Source organism: Podarcis liolepis, assembly GCF_965112155.1.
Source record: "Podarcis liolepis genome assembly, chromosome: 13".
Lineage (NCBI taxonomy): Eukaryota > Metazoa > Chordata > Lepidosauria > Squamata > Lacertidae > Podarcis > Podarcis liolepis.
Genome location: NC_139573.1, coordinates 53,082,016 through 53,096,608, shown reverse-complemented (window position 1 = coordinate 53,096,608; position 14,593 = coordinate 53,082,016). Strand labels below are relative to the sequence as shown.

Below are 14,593 nucleotides of genomic sequence, written 5' to 3'. Positions count from 1 at the left end.
AAGATGACCAAGTGTCTGGAAACCAAGCCTAATGAGGAATGGTTGAGGGAGATGTGTATGCTTAACCTGGAAAAAAAAGGAGACTGAGAGGAGATAGGATGGCAATCTTCAAATATCTAAAGGGCTGTCACATGGAATCCGCTCCAAACCAATGGATTTAAGTTACATGAAAGGGGTTCCAACTAAACACCAGGAAGAACTTTCTGGTGGCAAGAGAAAGCCAGTGTGGTGTAGCGGTTAAGAGCGGTAGACTCGTAATCTGGTGAACCAGGTTCGCATCTCCACTCCTCCACATGCAGCTGCTGGGTGACCTTCGGCCAGTCACACTTCTTTGAAGTCTCTCAGCCCCGCTCACCTCAAAGAGTGTTTGTTGTGGGGGAGGAAGGGAAAGGAGAATGTTAGACGCTTTGAGACTCCTGAAGGGGAGTGATAAAGCGGGATATCAAATCCAAGCTCCTCCTGTTAGTTAAGACAGTGGAATGGCCTCTCTCGTAAGACGATGGACTCTCCATTCCTTGGAGGTTTTTCAGCAGAGGTTGCGTGGCCATCCGTCATAGTTGAGATTCCTGCATTGCTGGGGTCTGACGGCCTTCAAGGTCCCTTCCAACTCTACAATTCTAGGATTCTAAGATCTGCCAGGCCACAGGTTCCCCTCCCCTGCACTAGGAAGAGCCAAGACAGAAACAAAGAATCTTATTCAGCATACACATTAATGTGTTTTCAGGCAGTGATAGAACCCCAGTACAGTGGCGCACTGGAAATTAGACCAAAGTGTTGACTAATCACCAAGCTTCACTTTGTGGAGCAGAACATGAGGTGCCCACAGCTATTCAGCAGAGAGAGGTTTATGAGTAAGCATGTCAGGAAACCCACAACTATGGGCAAGGAAGCCACAGATATTCGGAGCACCAACATCTAATAAAGAACATCTCTTGGTTTCTACACAGCTTCCACAAACAGAGGCTTCTCCCAAAGTCCATGGACCTATTCAAAAGCTAGCTTTACAGTACTCTGCCTAAGCGAGAGATTGGGCATCTCCTCTGGAAAAGTGATTGACTAAAGCACTCCCCATTGGGACGCGGGTGGCACTGTGGTCTAAACCACTGAGCCTAGGGCTTGCCGATCGGAAGGTCAGCGGTTCGAACCCCCATGACGGAGTGAGCTCCCATTGCTCAGTCCCTGCTCCTACCAACCTGCAGTTCGAAAGCACGTCAAAGTGCAAGTAGATAAATAGGTACCACTCCGGCGGGAAGGTAAACAGTGTTTCTGTGCACTGCTCTGGTTTTGCCAGAAGCAGCTTAGTCATGCTGGCCACATGACCCGGAAAAACTGTCTGTGGACAAACGCCGGCTCCCTTGGCCAATAAAGCGAGATGAGCGCCACAACCCCAGAGTCATCTGCAACTGGACTTAACTGTCAGGGGTCCTTTACCTTTACCTTTAAAGCACTCCTGAAGGACACCAAGGTGACTAGGTCTCCTTAGGATTGGTGAGTTTCTCTTCCCGCTTTTTAAAATTAAAACAAATGCATGGCGGCATTGAAGCAAGTCTTAAACTCTGTTTTAGTGATCAACACAATTCCCGATTAGTATTTAGGAAGCGGGGCAAGTCACTATGAAAGGCTATGGGGAGGGCACTAATTATCTTTTCTAATTCGAGCTAGCAGGGATTCTAGATTAAAAGCAAAGGAGAGGGCCTGGAGGTTAAGCTTAATTGCCTCCGTTTTTTGACATGCAAGTCATTGCAAATGCCGCCAGTTCTCATGTTTAAAACTGTTCGCTTAAACTGTGACAGACTGAATGCAACAAGCAAGTTGTAAATAAGAGTAAAAGATTCATACAAAGGCAGGATTGTATAACCATCTTTCTTTCTTTGAAGAGGTTCTGCACAGACTAGCAGTTTAGAAAAACAGAGGAAACATTTCAAAATGCAAGAACATTCTGTCTGCCATCAGAACTGCAAAAGTTGCATTATAGCAGGCAGGAGAGCTTTATTAAGCAAACAATGCTCAGCGTGTTTTACCGCCTGATCCTATGCATGCTTACGCAGAATGAAAGTGCCACCAAGCTCACTCTTAATAGAACAGTGGGAAGTTAGGAAGTTTATAAATGGGAGTACAGCACATTTTCCCACTTTAAAAACTAAACAAAAACAGAGACCTTTATTTTTCAAAAAAAAGAAGCAGCAGCCTGACCATTAATTAATGATTTTACGTGCCAAAAAATCTACTTTCACTGTGGATCATGAATCAGAGATCTTGGAGTGCAGATATTTCAAATCTTGAGGGCAGAGAGTTTCAGCGATCCAAGAAGTACACAAGTAAGTTTTTAGGTCTTGATCGTGCCACAGGATTCCTGCTTCTAGTACGGCTTCCCATTCTTTGAGGAAGATGTCAATGCGTGGAAGCGAAGGTACAGAAAAAACTCAATATGGAGGCCAAATGGCCGAAATATTGGGAAATTCTGGAACAAGATGGAGACAGAATAAAATTGCAGAGCTTTGAAAAATTGAAAAACAAAGTGCGAGATTGGCTCCATTATTACCAAATAATGGAGGCATACAATTTGGACAAAAAAGTTGGTTTCCAGGTGGAAAAATCAAAATTGGAAACAGAATTGTTAGAACCAAAAATCAGGAATTTGTCAAGAATGTATAACTTGCTGTTGAAATGGAACACTCAGGATGAAATGGTGAAATCAGCTATGATTAAATGGGCACAAGATGTTGGACATAACATAATGATGGCTGACTGGGAACGGTTATGGACCACAGGTATGAAATTCATGGCATGTAATGCCCTAAGAGAAAATTTAATGAAAATGATTTACAGGTGGTACATGACACCAGTCAAGCTTGCAAAAATTTACCATTTGCCCGACAATAAATGTTGGAAATGTATGAGACTGAAGGGACATTCTTTCACCTTTGGTGGACATGCCCAAGGATTAAGACATTCTGGGAGATGATTTATAACGAAATGAAAAAGGTATTCAAATACACCTTCCTTAAGAAACCAGAGGCCTTTCTCCTGGGCATGGTCGGCCAATTGGTGCTAAAGAAGGATAGAGCTTTTTTTATGTATGCAACTACAGAAGCAAGAATACTCATTGCGAAGTATTGGAAGACACAAGATTTACCCACCCGGGAAGAATGGCAGATGAAGTTGATGGACTATATGGAACCGGCAGAAATGACTGGCAGAATCCGAGACCAGGGAGAAGAGTCGGTGGAAGAAGACTGGAAAAAGTTTAAAGACTATTTACAGAAAAACTGTAAAATTAATGAATGTTAGAAGAATGTTGGAATGAAGTTATATGGCTTTAGTAGAAATGTTATAGGGAATTAAGTATAAATAGATTAATAGAATATTAAAGGAAAAATAAGGTTAGAATGTGTTAAGATAATTATAGGATAGAAAACAGAGGAAGATGGAAAGGAATTGCTGAAACAATTAACAGAAGTGGAATACAAAAAGGGAGGTGTGAGGAGGTCGTGGAAATAAGTGAATAAAAGATAAGATACTGAAATTGTTTGATGTGTTTTAAACTGTTTTTGTTTGGTTTTGTTAGTTTAATGTGTTAGTGTTATGTAGTGTTTTTGTATTGTATTGTATTGTTCTTCTTTTTTTCTTTTTAGTGTTGTCTTTAAATTGTTGGAAAAGTAATAAATATCATTTTCAAAAAAAAGGAAGATGTCAATGCGAGCGCCAGGTGTAGAATTTATTTGCAAAAGTACATCACCTAACACGTTTCAACAAAAAAAAATCTTCCTCAAGGGCAACAGTTAGAAGTTCTCCTGTTTCACAAGTAAGTGCTGACTCAAGAGTCCAGGTTCATGCACTCAGGATAGTACACTTTTCTATTATTACAGTCACCATCAGCTACCAATTTCAGGTTCACCTGGCCTTTAAACAAAAATATTTTTATTTATTACATTTTTATTGGTTTTTACATATATTTTCCAAATAGAATGTATCATCTCATCTTATCTTATACATCATTTTGGCTATTTTAGCCTGAGACTTCCATCAACCACGTCTAATGATTTTCAAACCTCCTCTCTTAATCTTACATTTGTTATCCTAACTATTACTTTTAACAGTCAATAACTTTAAATCCATTCTCATAAATCTTTTCTGTAGTATTTCATATAGTTCTCCTTACAAAACTTTTTGTAATCCTACAAGCGTAGTCAGTTGATTACAATTGTCTTTCAAATAACTCGCAAATTTACTTTCAAGAATTTCTGGTCCCGCTGGTTTCGAATTCTCCCTGTCATCTTATCCAATTCTGCATTGTCCATTAATTTCATCTGCCATTCGTCTTCTAATATATATATATAATTAAACCTGCCCTTTTGTATTTACAGTAACCAAAGGCAATAAATGAGGCATGGCTAATAGCGGCGGAACCAGACAACCTATTTCGCCCCGGTCAGTGCTCACGCATACAGACTTAGCATTGTACATGCACACCCATTTGCCATGTTACCTCCATTCAGGGACGGCCCAAGACATTTTGACGCCTGAGGCAAACCACAAAACAGTGCTCCCTCCCTTCCCACCAGGGAAGAAGGGGTGAGTGAAGATCTACATCGGGAACAAGCAGGGAACAAATATCTAAATTGGGAATGAAGGGGAAATAAAGATCTATTGTGGCCACAGTGATCCATGTGACGGTCACCTCCAGGCTTGACTACTGTAATTCGCTCTATGCGGGGCTGCCCTTGAAGCTGACCCAGAAACTCCAGCGGGTGCAGAATGCTGCAGCGAGGCTCCTCACGGGGTCTCTGCCATGGGAGCATATTCACCCAGTGCTTTTCCAGCTGCACTGGCTCCCGGTGGAGTACAGGGTCAGATTTAAGGTGCTGGTTTTGACCTTTAAAGCCCTTCACGGCCTAGGACCCTCGTACCTACGGGACCGCCTCTCCCGGTATGCCCCACGGAGACCCTCAAGGTCCATAAATAGCAACACCCTAGAGGTCCCGGGCCCTAAGGAAGTTAGATTAGCCTCAACCAGAACCAGGGCCTTTTCAACACTGGCTCCGGTCTGGTGGAACGTTCTGCCTCATGAGACCAGGGCCCTGCGGGATCTGATTTCTTTCCACAGGGCCTGTAAGACAGAGTTGTTCCGCCTGGGCTTTGGCTTAGAATCAATTTGATTCCCTCCCCCTCTTTCTTTTTTCCTTTCTCCTCCTGTGAAGAGGCTGCATCTTAATGTTTTAATGTTGTATTTTAATCTTGTTTTTTAAGTTGTATTTTAATCAACTTGTTTTTATTATTGGTTGTTAGCCGCCCTGAGCCCGGTCTTGGCTGGGGAGGGTGGGGTATAAATTAAATTTATTATTCTTATTCTTATTCCAACAGGAACAAGGGTGGTAGTATTCACCAGGAGACCACTGTAGAGGCAGCAATGGAGTAGGGGGGTCTGCCAAGGCAGCAGGCAATGTATTCCTTGGAGGCCAGATCTGCTTGAGGCAGTTGCCTCATCTTGCCCCATGGGTGGGCCAGCCCTTTCTCCACCTATTGCTCACTGTATGAATGAACACCGAGAAGAGAAGTTGCTGCTTCCTAGATTCTATGCACAGTTTATTCAGGCAAGCATTATGGCTGTGGTGCTCTCCGCTTTCTGAAAATGCCATGCCATGTATTCCCATGTCTTTTTCAGAGGCCACAAGTATCATATGAAAAACGTTACACAGTGCCTTGCAATGAATGTAATGTGTGTTTCTGCATACACACACACTTAAGAGATTGGATTAATAAGTAAACTATCAAATTCAACTAAGTTCAGGAATGACGTGTCAGATTGCAGGAGAGGGCTGCGAGGAGCAAATCTGAGATTTAAATACAGGTTCAAATGGAGGCCTATAAACCTCGAGACCAAGGTTTAAGAAGTTATCCTCCTGCTTATCACCTGATGACACTAACTTCAACCAACAAAAATTAATACTATATTTTTTGCTCTATAAGACTCACTTTTTCCCTCCTATAAAGTAAGGGGAAATGTGTGTGGGTCTTATGGAGCAAATGCAGGCTGTGCAGCTATCCCAGAAGCCAGAACAGCAAGAGGGACCGCTGCTTTCGCTGCGCAGCGATCCCTCTTGTTGTTCTGGCTTCTGAGATTCAGAATATATTTTTTCTTGTTTTCCTCATCCAAAAACTAGGTGCGTCTTGTGGTCTGATGCGTCTTATAGAGCGAAAAATGCGGTAAATTCATTGTAAAACATGGCAGTCTTGGTCTATGCAGATGTTGGGCGTGAGCTCACAGAGCAGAAACTCATTTAAAAAAAGACAAAAATCTCCATCTCCAGTATGCAGCTTCCTGGATATCGCACTGGTGGTGGGTACGTCTGCATGCAAAATCACACTTTGTCCATGCAAAGCTGGACAAATAGCTCAGTTTAATCACACACAGCAGCATCCAGTGCAAACATATGCAGGCAGAAATCAGGGTATTTAAATAATAATAATAATAAAACAGCTTCATCTTATATGCCAACAGTACTACTTCTTGGAGAAACCAAACCCAGCATTGGCTGATGTGCTTTTGTCTAGATTACCATAGTAGATGGAGCTGCCCTTGTAAGCTTTGACTGGTTCAAAACGTGGCTGCCGGGGTTTTGTATCATATTACATTCATCCTCTGCCAGCTTCACCTGCTACTAATCTGCTTTCAGGCTCAACGCAAGGCTCTGGCTTTGACCTTTAAACTCCTAAAACGGCCAGGAATTCGTTCCCCCGCCCCCCATGAGCCTAAACAAGAGCTCCGACCGCAGGAGGAGGATTTCAAGGAAGGCCTGGCAGGCAGGTAAACAGGAGAGGACTTTTTGTTGTAATGTCCATGGTCTGGAACAGCCTCTCAACAGAGGAACACCTGTCCCTTTCACTGACCGCTCTTAAATGGTCACTGAATAGACTTATTTCAATGGATTCTTTTAGATTCGTTTAGGAATGGCTGTTGTCCATTTCTAAGATGCTTTCCGTTTCTGAGACAATGTTTTTCCCTGCTTGTTTCAGTTTGTTGCACTACTGTTTGGCTTCAAGAGGTCTGCTCTTCTTCCATATTGTTCCTTTGCTCTAATCAATTTTATCATTGCAAGCTACCCTGAAGAACTATAAATCTCCTCACTGGTGACTGATCCCTTCCCCTCCTCACATACTGAATCGACCGTTCCTACCCTTCTTGCATTTTAATAGGGAGCTCTGCAGAAGCAATTTACTATCAATCTGTGGCACCCTAAACCCCTCTTCAAATGCAAAATTTGCCGGTCAGCGTAGTAAACTGCCTTCTAGTGATTCAGACCACTGGTTCAGTGTTGCCTATTCTGTCGGCGGTAAGAAGTCTCGGTCAAAAGCCTTGCCCGAGATCCATCCTGAAACCACAAGTGCCAGAGACTGAACCCAGGACCGTCTCATACCCTCCAACATTTCTCCGATGAAAATAGGGGCATCCCATTCCATAATGGTAATTTTACTGTTGATACCCCACACATCTTACTGGGTTGCCCCAGCTACTCTGGGCGGCTTCCAACACATATAGAAACATAATAAAACATTAAACATTTAAAAAGCAAAAGCTTCCCTATACAGGATTGTCTTCAGACAGCTCAGGGGTTGGATAACTCCATACCCGCCAATATTTCTCCAATGAAAACAGAGACATTCTAAGGGAAAATGGATCAAATCAGAAACTGGGACGGCTTCTCTAAATGAGGGACATCCCTGGATAACAGGGACCCTTGGAGGGTCTGCCATCTACATGCAAAACAGGCTCTGCTCCTGAGCGATGGATGCTTCCAACCTATAGGCTGCAAAGCAAGCTCTGAATTGATGTGGGGAATGGAGCACTGTATACATTACGGTCGAGCTGGATGTTTGCACATTAAAAATTAAATGCACACTGCATCTGTCTCATCTTCACTGCTGCAATACAGTACAGTGGTACCTTGGGTTACATACGCTTCAGGTTACATACACTTCAGGTTACAGACTCTGCTAGCCCAGAAATAGTGCTTCAGGTTAAGAACTTTGCTTCAGGATGAGAACAGAAAATCGTGCTCCGGCGGCGCGGCAGCAGCAGGAGGCCCCATTAGCTAAAGTGGTGCTTCAGGTTAAGAACAGTTTCAGGTTAAGAACGGACCTCCGGAACGAATTAAGTACTTAACCTGAGGTAGCACTGTAAAAATTACAGTAAAAACATAATAGGGGGGGGGGACCCTATTTAAAATACAGGTTAAAATGCAATTTAAAATGCAGCCTCATTTTAAAAGTAGCCAATAGATCAAAACCATAAGGGGAGGGAAACATAAGAGTCGGACTGAGTTCAAACCAAAGGCCAGGCAGAACAGCTCTGTCTTGCAGGCCCTGCAGAAAGATGTCAAGTCCCGCAGGGCCCTAGTCTCTTGTGACAGAGCAGTCCACCAAGTCGGGGCCAGTGCTGAAAAGGCCCTGGTCCTAGTTGAGACCAATCTAACCACTTTGCGGCTTGGGACCTCTAAAATGTTGTCATTTGTGGACCTTAAGGTCCTCCGCGGGGCATACCAGGAGAGGCGGTCCCGTAGGTACGTGAGTTGTGGCAATCCTAAGAACATAAGAACAGTCTGCTGGATCAGGCCAGTGGGCCAACTAGCCCACCATCCTGTTCTCATGGTGGCCATCAAATGCCACAAAGGGAAACTAGCAAGCAGAACATGAGCACAACAGCAAAACTCTTCCCTTCCGTGGCCTCCAGTGTAGGAATGATTGCTGGGTGTGGGGCACACTTCTGCCCGTGGGCAGCCTCAGCTGTCTGCACGCATGACCTTGGGGTGCGGAGTACACTTCCCCCCATAGACAAAGCCATAGCTGTCTAAACATCTTGCCCTCTAACCTTTGCTCTCTTAGTGGTCTGCCGTGCCCCGTCTGTGACCTTTGTCTCCTTTGTCATACATAGTGCAAGCGGAAAATGACATGGTGGAAACAGGTGCCAAAATAACCTTGTACCACCCCATGATCTCGGGATTGGAAGATGTGTAATGGTCACAGTCCAAAATGTATCTGCCTGGTTTTGCATATTGTGCCAATAAAAGGAGTTTCTGCAGAGCTAGCTGGCAGCTTGCTTGTGCACAGCTCACCTGCATTACCAACTCCTGCCTCATGTCCTTCACTTCACTCCAGCCACTGGTATTTGGAAGCCTTGCTGCCACCAACTGTGGAGGTAGAGCATAGCCAGTAGCCCTCCCCGCCATGAATTTGTCAATTCATCTTTTAAGGTCATCCGAGTTGGTGCCCATCACTGCCCCCTGAGGGAGCAAGTTCCATAGTGTGAAGAAGCGCTTTCTCTTATCTGCCAACTTTCAGCTGCAAAGGATGTCTATGAGAGATGGAGAAAAAACATTTGAAGGGGATGCCAGACAACAGGGAATTACATTCACATGTGGTGGGGGTGTAAATATGTACAATTTTGGGGGGCAAAGTGTGTTTAAGGAGATAACAGAAATCACTGGGTTAAAGATGACCGCAAGTCCAGAGGTAGCATGATTATCAATTTACGATGGGGTGGAAGGTTCGCAGGCTATGAAGGACTTGCTCACAAATTTATTGACAGCTGCACAAATTATTACAGCAAGGAAGTGGAAGGGGCAAGCAGAATATAAAATGGAAGAATGGTATAATTCTGCCACGCATAATTTTATAAATATATATCACATTAACACTTGCTTGCCTACACTAAAAAGTCCCAAACATGACAACTTTTCTTCATAGTCGCTCCAGCCCACATTATCATTTCAGTGGCCCTTTCCTGAGCCTTTCCGAACTCTACAATATCCTTTCTGAGCTGAATTGACCAGAACTGTATACAAATATTCCAAATGCGTTGGCACCATAGTCCAGATCCTCAAGAACAGAGAGCTACATTTATCGAAAGATAGTTGATGCAGGGACAACTACAAGGCCGGTTTTCACAAAGGTTATGGCTTGACTCACTGCTATGCTACATGTTGTAGCTTTTGAAAGGGTATCAAGTGTTCCAAGGACAGTAGACTTAACTGCTATTTTTAACAAAAGCCTTGGCGCAACTGTCAGCTCATAAGAACCACACCACAGAGACAGCTTAAACACGCCTTTATTTGCTTGGACATACTCCCTGCCACCACCACCCCCTAGCTTCACCATACGTCTTGAAATATATATCACTGCCCAAGATTGCATGACAGTCCAGGCAGGTTGCTGGTAGGAGCGAGTGTATCACACGGGCTCTATGGTGGGCCTCTTTTAAAAGCTTCAAAATCTCCAGTAATTATAGCAATCTCTCCAGGAGCTAGAAAAACAGTGCAAATTTATTATTAAGGGAGACACCAAGATGCATTAATTAGCACAGATGCCAAATGTATTGTCCCAAAAATATCCTTCTTGAGATCCAGAGGCATCCATTCCACATAGCCCCTGCTTCTGTTTAGGAATTCCTCATTTCTGTCTCAAAACACTCTCGCATGGAACAAATAGCCCAGCTATCAAAGCCTCTGGGTTTTCAAACATGTTCACTTTAATTAAAGAGAAAGAAAAGGCATTCGGCATAGTCTGTGTTTTTACTCCAGGCAAAAGGAAACTGAGCACAAGTTTTTGAGAAGTATAAGCAATGCTGGATACGATACGATAATCTTTATTGTCATTGTCCCATACAGAACAACGAAATTGAAAAAATCTACACCAGACATTCAAAAACCAACAAGCCTGCTATCCCAGCCTGGTTAACCCCCTAAAAACTCTGATACCCCATAATTAAATACAACATAATCCCATAGAGACTACCTTACACTGCATTTAAAACCAAAATTGCATTTGGATAGAAACTGTTTCACAGGTGGCTAGCCCTAGTCTTTATAACCCTGTACCTTCTTCCAGAAGGCAGAAGCTGAAAGAGATCATTTCCGGGGTGCGCACTATCCTGCACTAAAACACTACGCCTCCTGTGTTTTACTTTTGAGAATCTCCAAAGCTCCATCGCTTGCTCCGAACATCCACAGAAGCATTTTTGGAAATGCGTACCAATGTCCAGGAAGAGCAACTACAGGAGCCACATGCAAAAGATCTCAAGATGCGCTTGACCCCACTGGCCTTTCTGTCCTCACCTCCATGGTGCTATGGCATCAATACACCAATGCTCTACTTTTACACTATTAGCAAATGCTCTTCCTGAACCCCTCAGGTACAGTCCTTCCCTAGTGGGCAGAAGACAGGAGTTCCAGTTCTACCTCCAAACATAAATCTAAGTGCCAGAACTATTTTTTGCAAGCATACTGGCTCTCTCCTCTCCACCAAGGAAGGGTGGAATTTAATTTTGCGGATTCCTCCCTCCCACAAGCTAAAGGAAGAAAATGCTCTACATCACCCTAATTAGTAAGGTTTGAATCCTATAAGCATACATTCCTTGGAGTAATTTCCACTGAATTCACTGGGACTTGCTTCTCAATAAACATGCACAAGAACAAACTGCCCCACTTCTAAGTCCTCACTTAGGCACTAGATTCTGCTTCTATACTATTAGAGATGCAAAAAATACGAAACAATTATTTTGCATGGACATATTACCGGATAGAGGAAAACAAGGCGTAAACAAGGTAATATAACCAAGTAAGGCAATATCAAACGGGGAGAGATGACTACATAGCAAAACACACAGTATCAAACAAAAACAGCAATAGAGAGAGTGGTGCTCCTGGACACACAACTGTTCTGTAGATAATTACAAGCGCACAGTTAAACAGAATGATCCAAGGCACAGGATATTAAAATGTGTGCATCACAATGAGATATAAGCAAGGATGAAGCACACTGGATATAGAGTAAGACTTCACTGTCAATGTGATTGGCGCAAACTGGTTTAAATAAAAAGAGATTCACACATATGTAGAAAGAGGTTTGCAGCAGTGTCCAAAATTATCAAATAGCCCAGTGAACATCAGCACACGACACCTCTAATTTGTGTCTGTTATGTTGATGATAGTGTCTTAACTTTTTATGCAAAAAAAGAACATTGATGATTTGTTGATCAAATTATATAACTTGTCCTAAGATGATACGTGAAGTCGCTGTTGCTGTTCGTTGCTTGTAAGTCCCTTTGAGATCCATTGAATGGCAAGTGGCACAGAAACACAAGGAACCTATCGAGTGACATATCACTGCATTGGAGTATTATTTTTCTATCAAAGTTTGTGAATAAAACTTTGAATTATATATAGCAGCGTGCTTGTATCACCTGTGTAGCAACCGTATGCCTGAGAAGGTCTCACTCTCTTTTGGAAATATTGCAGGCAGCCTGTGGATTGATCACATTTGACAACAGAAGTATACAGAGTAGAACATGGCACCACATATCATAAGAAGAAGAGGCTGGACCAAACCAGAGGCCCATCTACACCAAGAATCTGGCCTCACAGTGGACAACCAGCTCACAGGCTGGATGGTGATCTTCACTGCATGTCCCACCTAAGCATTTTTCTGAAATATTTCCCTTACACCTTACACTTTGCATTTCTTGATGCCACAACTTCCACTGTTTCCATCACTCGTCGCTTTTCTCCCTTAAGATGTTCAGAGATAGGATGTTCAGAGTGCCAAAATACAGGATCAGCTCAAAAGCCTTGCCGCCACTAAACCAACACAGGTAACAAGTCAGCAGGTGCTTCGGCCCAATATTTGGTACAAATTTGATGCAACATCATAAAAACCCAGGCAACCTTTCCTCACAGTAGCCAGCCCAGTGCCTCTGAAAAACAGGACGTGAAGTGAAGAGCTCTGCCCTGCTGTTACCTGGCCACCTACTCTGTGGTCCCTGAACTGCCCTTCAAAGCAGTGGCGTAGCGTGGGGGGTGCAGGGGGGGCCGGCCGCACCGGGCGCAACATCTGGGGGTTAGGGTTAGGGGGCGCAAATCCACGGGTTAGGGGGCGCAAATTACTTGCCTTGCCCCGGGTGTGGACAACCCACGCTACGCCACTGCTTCAAAGTTACACTGTTTCTGAATCTCGAGGTTCCGTATAGCCATGATGACTATAAGCCATTGATAGATAAACAAAGGCTCCGTGGTTTCCTTTCCCCAGCCTCTTCAATGGCCATCCTCACATCTTGAGGCAATGAATTCCACACGTTAATTATGTGTTAGGCGAAGTGCTCGCTGCTAACAGACCTCACCTGGTAACTGATTTCTAGTGTTTGGGGAGCAGGCGGAAAAAAGTCTTGCCCGGACACAAGCCATGCTCAGTATGGTACATAATCCCAACCATTTCCCCCAGCACAAGTCATTCAGAACATAAGCTCCTTGGGGGTCGGAGAGAGAACGGGAACTTTTCCTTGCGTTACTCTGCAGATCTCCACGCACACCAAGGGCACTTCAAGATCTTGTTTGCGCGCGCGCTTTCAAGGGGGCGCACATTTGGAGGGTCTCCCCTTCCCATCGCCAGCCCGGTCCAGCCTCCCCCGCAAAAACGACCCGCATTCTTCCCAGGCGCCCCTCCCTCCGCGACGCCCCCCCCCCCCGTACCTTCTGCGGGGCTCTGAGCAAGCGGTGGACCCCGGCCAACTGGGTGCCCAGGGGGATATCCTCCCGGAAAGTGTAGAGCGGCGGCCTGGTGGGCTCGGGGAAATTGGTGCTGTTGAAAGGGTCGGTGTCGTCGAGGAACTGCACCCTGCAAACCAGCGTTGCGGTGGCCATGGTGCGTCCATGCAAGGAAGGCGAAGAACAACCCAAGGAAGGCGGAGAGCCCAGCCGGGAAAGAAGAGCGCCCAAAATTCACGGGAAAGGAGCTTCCAAGCCAAGAGAGGAGAGATCCGCGGCACCCCGCTTTCGCCCCCAAAGTTGCTTCCAGCCGCTGGGTCGGCAGAGGAGGAAAGTCTGCGCCCTCGCCGCCTCCCGGGAGCTCTCCAAGGAGCGAGAGGCTCAAGCGCGCGTCCCCGCCGAGCCGGGCGCCTTTGCGCAGCGAGAGAGAGAGAGAGGAGGCAGAGCGCGCCGGCCGAGCAGGCGCCGGGGGCGGCCGCCCGCGCGCCTTTGCGCGTCCCGGCAGGGCCAGGTCACCGCGCGCGGGGCGATGCCCAAGCGGCGCGCAGGGGCTCCGCGGAGAGCGGCGGGGCTCCGGGGGGCGGCGGCGGCGGCGGCAGCAGCGGCTCCATTCTCGGCTGCGCGCTCGCCGCACCGAAGCGGGACGTGAAAGAAAAGGAGAGAAGGAGGCGGAGGAGGAGGAGAAGCGGCTGCTTCTGGGAAGCCTCCGCTCGTCCCCGACGCTGCTGCTGCCGCCGCACGAGAAATCCTACTTGCAGGCAGCGCCCTCCGCTGGGCGCGATTAGGAAGATCCCGCAAAACGGAACATCGCTTGGCCTTGCATGCGCCTCCATCCTTGCGAGGCATTTTTTTTAAATAATATTTTATTAGGTTTTATCCATAAAAAAGTTTAGAAAAATACAAAAAACGAAAAAGATACAAAATACAGAAATACAGACATTAAACACAAAAAAGAAAAGAAAAGAAAACACATATAAAAAGACAAAAATTCCTTCTTTCTTAATTTCTCCTCTTTGATTAACTTATTTTCCTGACTCCCTCACGTCTCCCATTTTTGT

General features: G+C 45.1%; 1 protein-coding gene across 14 annotated transcripts in view; it reads right to left on the bottom strand.

The window, feature by feature from the left end:
* FHOD3 (formin homology 2 domain containing 3) overlaps nt 1-14,268 on the bottom strand; it is a 369,691-nt gene extending 355,423 nt beyond the window's left edge. For 10 of the 14 annotated variants that reach the window (XR_014518727.1, XR_014518728.1, XR_014518729.1 and 7 more), the window contains exon 1: nt 13,521-14,254. Coding sequence is in view for 2 of the 14 variants with exons in the window: in XM_083473089.1 (XP_083329215.1) it covers nt 13,521-13,691 (171 nt within the window). In the remaining 12 variants the exon portion in view is untranslated. Of the gene's footprint in view, nt 1-13,520 lie in introns of all 14 variants that reach the window. The other 4 variants (XR_014518724.1, XR_014518725.1, XR_014518726.1 and 1 more) reach the window with 3 other exon arrangements.
* Nucleotides 14,269-14,593: the final 325 nt, after the last annotated feature.